The sequence below is a fragment of the Myiozetetes cayanensis genome, unplaced genomic scaffold (genome assembly GCF_022539395.1).
Source record: "Myiozetetes cayanensis isolate MyiCay16 unplaced genomic scaffold, myiCay2020 scf6-25, whole genome shotgun sequence".
Taxonomy (NCBI): domain Eukaryota; kingdom Metazoa; phylum Chordata; class Aves; order Passeriformes; family Tyrannidae; genus Myiozetetes; species Myiozetetes cayanensis.
Window position 1 is genome coordinate 24,118,065 of NW_026087853.1, and position 10,044 is coordinate 24,128,108.

General features: G+C 37.4%; 1 protein-coding gene across 3 annotated transcripts in view; it reads left to right on the top strand.

Annotated features, from left to right (window-relative positions):
- Positions 1-9,571, top strand: part of BAZ1A (bromodomain adjacent to zinc finger domain 1A) — a 67,903-nt gene extending 58,332 nt beyond the window's left edge. For 2 of the 3 annotated variants that reach the window (XM_050335753.1, XM_050335752.1), the window contains 6 exons: positions 2,244-2,491; positions 2,601-2,824; positions 4,141-4,610; positions 5,656-5,798; positions 7,925-8,012; positions 8,548-9,571. In XM_050335753.1, the coding sequence (XP_050191710.1) occupies positions 2,244-2,491; positions 2,601-2,824; positions 4,141-4,610; positions 5,656-5,798; positions 7,925-8,012; positions 8,548-8,738 (1,364 nt within the window). In that variant the 3' untranslated portion in view covers positions 8,739-9,571. Of the gene's footprint in view, positions 1-2,243; positions 2,492-2,600; positions 2,825-4,140; positions 4,611-5,614; positions 5,799-7,924; positions 8,013-8,547 lie in introns of those variants that run through there. The other variant, XR_007631460.1, reaches the window with a different exon arrangement.
- Positions 9,572-10,044: the final 473 nt, after the last annotated feature.

The window sequence follows — 10,044 nt, forward strand, 5'->3', positions numbered from 1 at the left end:
ATAGAAATTTGCATGCTCATATAATCCTGGTTTTTTCCCCCCTTCCTTTTAATGTCCACGCTTTTTTGAAACTTCACAGCATTGTGCAACTGCATATCCTTTCTAGAAATACTAAAATGGAAACCCCTTCCTTCAACTCAATTAGCTATTGATAGATGAGTGCATAGATCTGTCAAACAACTTCATTTGCATTGTAGCGAGGCTTGAAGGACTTAGCTGACAGAGGGGTATCCCACTGCGCAGTGTAGAACTGCTAAGACACAAAGGAAGAGGCCATTTCTCCCTCCATGTTAACAATATAAATGAGAAAGATGATGGATGGAAGAAAGAGGTGTTATTCTTATTTTACAAATTGGGATCTGAAACAGTGGATGTTGTTTGGTGTGTTTCTTTCAGTGGCAGGACATGCTGAAGCAGGTCATCTGGTCACTAATTTCCATCTCTACTTACCTTGGAAATCTGCAGTTGCAATATATTTGTTGTGTTGTCTGATGAATTATATTGGTGAACCACTGCAGGCTAAAAGTAAACTCCAAATGAAAGTAATAATGCTGAAGCTGCTATTATCAGTAAAAGAAATACTTGCCAAACTAGGTATATGCTTAAGATAGTGTCTTTCCCAGAGTTATAGTAGAAAACTGTTTTAAGCAGGTTTAATTTTCTTAACTGAATTTTAAAGAAATACATTGAGATATACTGCAGTGCTGTGAAAAGCAGTGTCCTCAGAAAACTGAACTTGACTGACACAGGAAACCTAAGGATGAAGTAATAGGAATGTTAGGAAATACAGCTTATGTTAGCACTTCACGAGTGGCTGTATTTTATTTATGAAGCTTTGTTGCCTGTTTATCCTCTGCCTTCTTCCATCATTTCTCTTGTGCTGCTGCTAATGCAAATGTATGCAAGATTAGACAAATCCTGGCAGCCAGTTGATGAGAAGGCAGAAGGGCCTTGCCAGGAGAGTAATTAGTCTCATTTTTGTTCTTTTATTTGTTACTAGATATTTTCTTTTCTGATTCTTGACAGTAAATCATTTGGCAGACAGGTGCAGCATAGGCCATTCCTGTGCCCACTGTGTCTAGTGCAGCAGGCATTATATACTGGAGTACATCATTAATCCACTAGAGATCACACAGTAGTAACTGGACTATCATTTTTAGAAGGCAAGTCTGCAGACATTTCTGTTATCAAAAGCACTGTTGTATTGTCTCTTCCTGTCCTCAAACCTTTTTACTCTAAAATGCAAAAAATAGTTTTCAGCATTAAGAAAGAAATTCACTTTCTGCTCAACAGCAGCAGTGCAGGGTGTCATTTATACCTTCTTGTTTCCCTTAGGTCCTCGAACAGCCCATTTGTTTCTGTAGTTCCCAGCTGCTCATTCCCATTTGCTATTCTGTGTGTGTGTGTTTGTCTGGCTGCTTCCATGGCCTGGATTGCTAACCAAACCTGTTTGAAAATACAATCTAGTTTCTTACCCCTGTGCCCCTCCCCATTTATTTCTAATTTAATTAGGATCCCAGGTCTTACTTGGTTTGACACTTAATGTGTACTGTGGATTCTGTGTGCTACATTGCTTATAAAGGAGGAAACATTGAGGAAACAGTTTTATTTCAACCAGTCCAAGTCACCCAACCTGGTTAATCACACAGATGTGCAGGTTCTTTGAAGGCAGAGTGCAGGGCAGGACTGAAGGCACTGAGGCACGGGCAGAGGGCTGAAAGGCTCTCTGCTAGACTATACTGGAGCATGTGTGGATGAGAAGTACTCTTTAAGCTGTTTTTTACCAGTGAAGTTTCAGGTACTTCCTTTAAATGTAAATATTTTGGGATTTCAAAATTCCCATACAAGGGAAAGTAAATTGGACATGTGATTATTTTTTTGTAATCTTAAGTAAGCTTTGTTTTTACGTTATAAATCAAATTTTTAGGTTCCCAGGTTGACGTTTGAGTAAGACTTTAAAGTCTTATTCCTGACCTGTGTATGTGCAAGTTCTAAGCTGAATAAGTATTGAAGAGTAAAATATTAAAGGCTTCAGCAGCTTGGAAACTAAGGAGAAAATATTCAAGTCTTGAAGAAATAAGATAAAGGTTGTAATATTATCCCAGTTTACTACTGCTGTCTGTTTAACAGTCAGAGTTTTACTTTGTAGTCTAGAATAACCTGGATCTTTGAAACAGCAGTTTGATAATTCTGGGGTTTTGTTGCTTTTCTTTTTTTTTTTAAATTTCCTTCTTCAATGGAAGATGCCAGTGATGGTGGACGGTCCTATAAAACAGTTCTGGATCGCTGGAGAGAGTCGCTTCTTTCTTCTACCAGCTTGTCCCAAGTCTTCCTTCATCTGTCCACGTTGGATCGAAGTGTCATTTGGTCCAAGTCCATCCTCAATGCTCGCTGTAAAATGTGTCGAAAGAAAGGCGATGCGGAAAGCATGGTGCTGTGCGACGGCTGCGATCGAGGCTACCACACCTACTGCATCAGGCCCAAGCTGAAGGTACCTCAGGAAAAAGAAGTGCTTCCTTTTCACACAGAACTTGAGTAGGTTTTGTAACTTAATTGCATATTATTAATGCTAATTTATTTTTTTCTTCTTCTGTTTCTAGGTCATTCCTGAAGGAGATTGGTTTTGTCCAGAGTGCCGACCAAAACAGCGCTCTAGGCGCCTCTCCTCCAGACAGAGACCTTCTGTGGAAAGTGATGAAGAGACTGCTGAACAACTAGAAGGGGAAGAAGAAGCAAACTATGATGAGATAGGACAAAGTGAGGAAGAGCATTATGAAGAAGAGCAAGATGAGGAGGATGAATCTCAAGAGGAGGAAGAGATAAGGTAAATAGATGTCTGTTAAACTAAAATACCTTGATTATCAGGTGGAGTAACTGTTCACATAAGCATGCATCTTGACAGTCTAGTCTGAAAAGACTTTTGTTTTTCTTTAAATGGCAGCTTGTTATGAATTTGGCTCTTACTGAAAAATTTAATATGAACAAAAGTTAGGGCCACTGGCCTTAGGCTCACTTTTCAGGATAAAAATGCCAACTTTGGATGTGTGGGTGAGTGATGGCCATCAGAGCTGCAGTTCTGTATAGCTACTGTTAAAGTAGAGAGAGTTTCAAACAGTAAAGACTTTTTGAGAAAACCTGGAGTTGGTTTTGTCCAGTTTTGAATTCTGGAGGACTAGTATGTATGTACTATATATGTATGTACTATACAGTATGTATACATACTAGGTGTATTCAGTAAGTATTAGAACATCAGGGAAGACAAGGTCATCTGTCGGGGGCATATGACATTGGGAGGGCTTGAGGACTAATGCTGTAGCTGTTTAAAAGGGCCCAACAAACAAACCAAACCCAACAAAAACTAACCAACACCCACCCCTCCCCCAAAAAAACCAACAAACTCAAGCCAAGAAAACCCCCTTGAAAACCAACCAACCAAAAAAACCCACACAATGAACTAAATAATCCAGTGATAATTTCAATAAAAATTTGATTTGATACACATGCCAGCAACATAAAAGTTGACTTTTCTGATCTCAGAGTATTTTTCTTCTTTTTTTTTTCATTTTTAAATGGACTGAAGCAAGGTTAATTGTGCCTCTGACAGTTGAGATTCGGTAGTTGGAGAGAACAGGTATCTCCTTGAGAAATAAATTTATCTCTGGGATCTTCTTTCTCTCCTGCAAAGGAAGGAGAGTCTTAAATATTAGTTATAAACCCTGACTAGAGCATAACTCTTATACTTAGTATTTTACACCTGCATTTTATTTATGTGGCTGATAATAATGTTCAGAAATCCTAGGAGTTATAGTTCTTACAGTAGTTACAGTGAGAAATAAGTGGTTTAATGAAATTGAGAGCTGGTGCTCCAATTAATGTATTCCTATTGCATAAACTGCAAAGAGGATCAGTATTCTGCGCATTTCATAAAGTATGTGCTCCACATAATATTTAATTAAGAGACCCCAGGGCAGTTATTTAAGATAATGGTAATTGAATGACTGACTGCATCAGGTTGAAAGCCAGGTGCTTACCAGTCCAACCTTGAATGGTTGGGTTTTGTAAATGCTGAATTAGAAAACTGACAGTAAAGGGAGGAATATAATTTGGGGATAAATAAACATAACTGTTCACTTTTCGTAGCACATCAAAGCAAGGAAGATCCCAGGTCAAGTTTCCATTAAAAATGAGAGCAGCCAAACTCAACAATCCATTCTCAAGTCAGAACAGCCAGCGTCAGGCAAGATATGCTTCTCGGAGTCAGCAAACTGAATCTTCATCAAAAATTACCAGAAGGGGTTTAAGAAACATAAAATCAGCCTCTTCCACAGTGACAAAGCCTACTTTAAGGCTTAATAGCCGGACCACTCGTCAGAGCCAAAGTTCATTACAAGCAGATGTATTTGTGGAGTTACTCAGTCCTCGAAGAAGACGAAGAGGAAGGAAGAGTGCTGATAACACACTGGAAAACAGCCCTTCGAACTCTCCTGGATTTAGAATTGTTGATACTGCAGACCCCAGTGAACAGCTTAAGAAGTATCCAGTTTCTGCTTCAAAACTTTCTCTTCCTGTTACTGAACCCAAGAGAAGAGGCAGGAAACGACAATCCACAGGTTAGAGAAATGTTTTTATCACAACGAAACCCACGTTCTGTTCCTTGCTAAAATATCTGTGTGGTAGAGCAAGCAGACGAGAAGTGGTGAAGGGAGTTTTGCCTTCTGAGACAATTTTTCTTTTGCAGTGATAAAAGTGAACTTAAACTTTCTAGTCGTCTAAAGAACAGATATTTAATTTGCTAAGGAGATTTATCGTGTCCATATTTGAAATTCCATATTTGCACAGACTATGGAGAAACTGCTAATAAGTGGATAGAAAATGTGAAAGTAATTTTATGCCTTAACCCACATAAATCAAGTGTTTACTTACAGCTTTTATGCTTTTGTTTTATTAAAAGTTAAACAGGGAAGAACACAGATAGAGGCAAGGTAGTGGAATTGGGAATCTACACACACAACGAGAAATTGCTACCAGAAGAAAAACGTTTCTCTGGTATAGGGCTAGCAGTGTCCTCGATTGTTAAGCTAATACTTGGAAAGATACAATAACCTTTTAAAAACAAAGAGGACCCAGTGTGAGACTGAAGAGTGTAAAAGACTTGCACTCTAGTGTGGCAGCCTTGTGTTCTGTATGATTTCTGTCCTTCACTATTGGAAGTTTCTGAGCTTTTCCTCTAACCACCCTGCTGACTACTCTTGAAAGCAGATAAAACCACTCTGAATAGAGGGTTTGTGAAAGTAAAAGTTACGACTAGGCAGCTTATTCTGTTTTCCTCTAAAAGGGCTTTTTTAAGTGTTTAACAAATTGTTTTAAGATGGAAATCAGTGAAAAAAATTAATTTCAAAAATTAATGCAGTGGAGGAGGCACCCAGCTAAGTCCTGATACTTAACATTTTGTATGTCAAGAGGGACATTTTAGTAGTAAATAACAAGGCTGTAGTATAGTTAGCACTTGAAGCCAAACTACATGCCTTGGGCTCTTAAACTACAGTTTTAGTGCCCAAGAATAATGGTGTTTCACTTTTTTTCTTTTTTTCTTTTTTTTTTTTTTAATTGTCAGGCTTTTATTTTTATCTAGTGGGGTGTAATTTTTTTTTCCAGAATCATCTCCTCAGATATTGAACAGGAGAAGTTCAGGACGTCAAGGGGGGGTCCATGAACTCTCAGCTTTTGAACAACTCATAGTGGAACTGGTACGACATGATGACAGCTGGCCTTTCATGAAACTGGTTTCCAAAATCCAGGTAACTGAAAGAACTGTAGAGGGAATAATAATGGCTGAGAGTCCTGTTTGCAGCCAGTAAAACTTGTGATTTTATAGCATTGCCCAAACAGGGGGATAGAGCTAAGGAGTGGGATTCAGGAGAACTCTCACATTTCAGCTCAGATATTTGGTGCCAGAAATAACTTCTGTGATTGACATGCTATTGGCAAAATTTTAAATATGCTTTCCATCAGGCGTTTAAAAATGTGAAATGCTTTGGTTTGAAAAAACCCAACCAAACAAGTAGGGCACAGGACTAATAAAGGTAAGTTTATGGTTACTAATTAATAATTTAGTTTAATTAATCTTCAATTTATTCAAGATATTCTGAGAAGAAACCTTCAATGAAATAACAAGATAGAAGCCATTTCACTGTGATGTTAACTATAATGCAGTAAAAAGATGATTTCATAGCTTTGTTCTTAATTTCCCTCTTGTTTAAATTTTAAAGTACTGAATGGTAAAGTGGGTACCCAAAGTAAGTGCTGCTCTAGAGGTTTTTAATACAATAGAAGTTCCTAAATCTGCTTTTCTGTAGGCTGCACTGGCTTGTCAGTTTTAAGGGTACTGGGACTATCAGACCCTCCAAAGTGTCTGTCCTCTCCAAGCCCTCTGGGGCAACACTGCACAGACATTCTTGCAGGACCTAGAGGCTGGTGCTTAAGTGCTCTATTAAAATTAACAGTGGTAGCTGTTAAACAAAGACTTGAAACTCTGAATTCAGAATCACAGAATATTCTGAGTTGGAAGGGACCCACAAGGATCATCAAGTCCATAAATAGTTGGAAGGATTGATCTGCCAGGACAAAGAGAATGATGTACAAACATGAACGAAAGATGTAACAGCGGCGAAGGAGGAGAGAAATTCTGAATGAAATGGAAATAAGTGTCTGCCTACCAGAGTACTGGAATTATGCTGGAAAGAGCGGGAATCTAGTGAATGCAAGAAAAGATGGAGAATTGAACTCAATTTTGATCCTGAAAAGAAACTAAATTTCAGTGCATTCCAATTTCCCTGAGTCATTCACTAAGGGATAGTCTGTATAGTTTGGAAGAAAAAATCCGTAACTAAGTGACCCATATTTTCTTCATCATGATAGAAATTTTCATTTAAACTTTTTGCTGCTTTGAAGACTGTAAAGAATACATTGAATGGCCAGTGCACAGCAAGCCAGAAAGACGAAATTACCTTTCTTTTTAGTAGTGACATAAACAGCACTCCTAAAGGGAAAGGAATGAAAAATGTGCCAATTTAATTCTGTTTCTCTATTAGTTCTTTCTCTAGGTTCATTTGAAGGTTGCACTTAATAGATAGTAAAGTTACAGGCCATAACCAAAAACTTGGTTTTAAAACATACTCATGCATGTGGGTATCTTTCCTTGCAGGGGGCAGGGGAAGTCACATTTGGATCAGAGACCTTTTTCTTTTACTCCTCTGCCCTGCTTTGTGAGTGTGACAATCACCCTAAGCTTTATGCTTACTGGAATTCAAAATTTGTGATCCAAGTGACCAGTGCACTTAAAAGTTAGGCAGTCCTTTTCCTCCATAAACCTTGTTTTTAGTGGCTCTTTATCTCTGATACTTGTGTACAGTGTCCTGCTTGCTGTAGAAAGGTTCACTGCCTTGTCTTTAACACAAGTAAATGGAATTCCTCAATTCCATTTCTTCAAAACAATGTAGTGAAGTCAAATTTAGCATTATTCGTGATTAAAGAGCTTTTAATATTGTAATAGGTTACAGGAAAATGAAAAAATTTAAAATCTTGGAAGTAATTTGTGTGCTTGACAGATGGGAATAGCTGGAACACCATAATGCTTATCTGGTCATGCAATTTTCTTACAGTTGTTCACAGGGTATTTAGGATTAGATTTATTCATTGAATTGCTGGCTAATGGTTGTTGTGGTCTGCTATTTTAATGAAGCAAAAAATGGAAAAGCAATACCTGAAAACTAGTATTCAATTCAGGAAAAGAAGGTGGTTGCCTGGGACTCCTCTGTTTATTTAAAAACAAAACATGCTTTCTGCTAATACATGATTTGATTAACGTAGGTAGAATTTTAAGCTTCCATTTCTTTGTCTATGAATCTTTGTTTGGTTTTTTTAGGTACCAGACTACTATGATATCATCAAAAAACCTATTGCCTTAAATATAATCCGTGAAAAAGTGAATAAATGTGAATATAAGTTAGCATGTAAGTATGATTTATTGAAAAGAGTATTGAACCATGTTCTCTGACTTTAAACTCTTGTCCTAAAATAGGGTGTGTCAGATGATTAGAATTAGAATTGTGCTTGGTTTGGGGGGTTGTGTGTTTTGTTTTGGTTTTTTTTAAAGAGCCGTTACTAATATTTTTTTAAATAAGATCTGTTGAACAAAGTTCTTTTACTACCAAAATATATGATGCAAAGAGAGATAAGAAATGAGCAGCTGTGAAACTACTGGTAATTTTTCAAGCCTTTGATATCAGTGAGTGTCACTGATGAAATAATTAGAAAAGGTTCCTGTTTGATTTGTATTTCCTGTATCGAATATCAGTGAAATTAAAGAATGTTTACATGGCCCTGCACTGATACAATGATAGGAACTTGACACACATGTAAAGACATTTTTGTGTTGCAGTTCTATGTGGGATCACTGTACTAATTCAGTGGTGTCAAACTGCTTTAGCTACTGTGCTCTGATGACTTGAGACATGCTAAACTAATTTATTTCCTTCTATTTACTAGCTGAATTCATTGAAGACATTGAGCTGATGTTTTCAAACTGCTTTGAATACAACCCTCGTAACACAAGTGAAGCAAAAGCTGGAACTAGACTTCAAGCTTTCTTCCACATTCAGGCTCAAAAGCTTGGACTTCCAATCACATCTGGTAACGTGGACCACACCGCTCCTGCGGCAAAGAAGTCCCGAATCTAACCTCTGCCTTCCAAAGGATTTTTTGAGGGAATTTATAATGTTCATTAAAATGAATTGTTAAATTACGCAGTCGTCATGTCTGTTTAAAGCAATAACAACTGTTTAACCACCTTGAAGTGTGGCCTGCACTATATTCTCATTGTAATATTAAGCACTCAGGAGAACGTAGGAAAGATTACCTTTGCTACAGTTTTATTCAGTGTCTAATAATTTTGATAGATGTACTGGATACAGTACTGGTTTACAGAGGTTTTGTACATTTTTTAATACATTCATGTGTCCAAATATCTTCCAGAAGTACTTTGTTTTTTCCTGCCCAAAATAACCTTATTTCATCCTCTAGATTTTGTAGGAGCTGTGGTATTGAGGGCTTTATCAACTCAGAGGAAATCTTCTGCTGTAGCACAGTTGAAGAAACTGTGTGTTTTTAAAACTTGTTTGAGCATATCTTCTCAACACTACACATGAATGAGTACAACTGCATATCTTTTTAAGTACTGTACCAGTGCTGGCTGGAGGTATTCAGTCTGAGTTTATTAAGTAGATATTTATTTAGTATTCAAAGTAATTTGTGAATTTGTTTTGTATTTATAAAATTTGTACTCGGGGATTAAAAACAACAAAAAAAAGAAAGAGTTCCATAACTTTTTAAATTTTTTCCGGGGTTCTTTTTTGTTTGTTTATTCCCCTCTAACTTGATGATCAATCAATAAATACCTTTCTTGTTTCCCTGACAGTTCTTCTAGCAATGAGTAAATTTACAGGACTGTACTCTAAGTTTCTACATACAACTTTGCAAGTGTACAAATAAAATGAGACATTTTTTCAAAGTATTTTGAGCTTCCACTTCGTTTTGAGTTGTACTGCTACACTACCTTCCTTCCCCATTACCTTACGAAGACAAGTTGCTGGAGACAACACAGCAGAATCTGGTTCCGATGTGAGTACCCCAGCTAGAAGTTTTGGCAGCTGCAGCCACTGTGATACCTGGTCTCTGAGGGATGCAAATGTCCATCAGTATGTAAGGAGTAATGCAAGTAGTATAAGTTGTATGGGTCTTTAATTTGGATCTTCAACAGTTTAAAACCTCATAGATTTGTTTAGTTGACCAGCAGCTTCTTCAAGCTATCCTTACTATCCTTGATTGTTTTACTTTCAATATTTATTAATTTCAATTTATTCAACTCAGTTTGAGTCAATAGCTTTAAACCAGTCCTGCCCACCTGGAGATATGCCACACTGAGAAAAAGTGTGGAGCAGAAGTCTGGGGTAGGAGTGAGGGGAAGCAAAAGCTGAAACGTGAGGC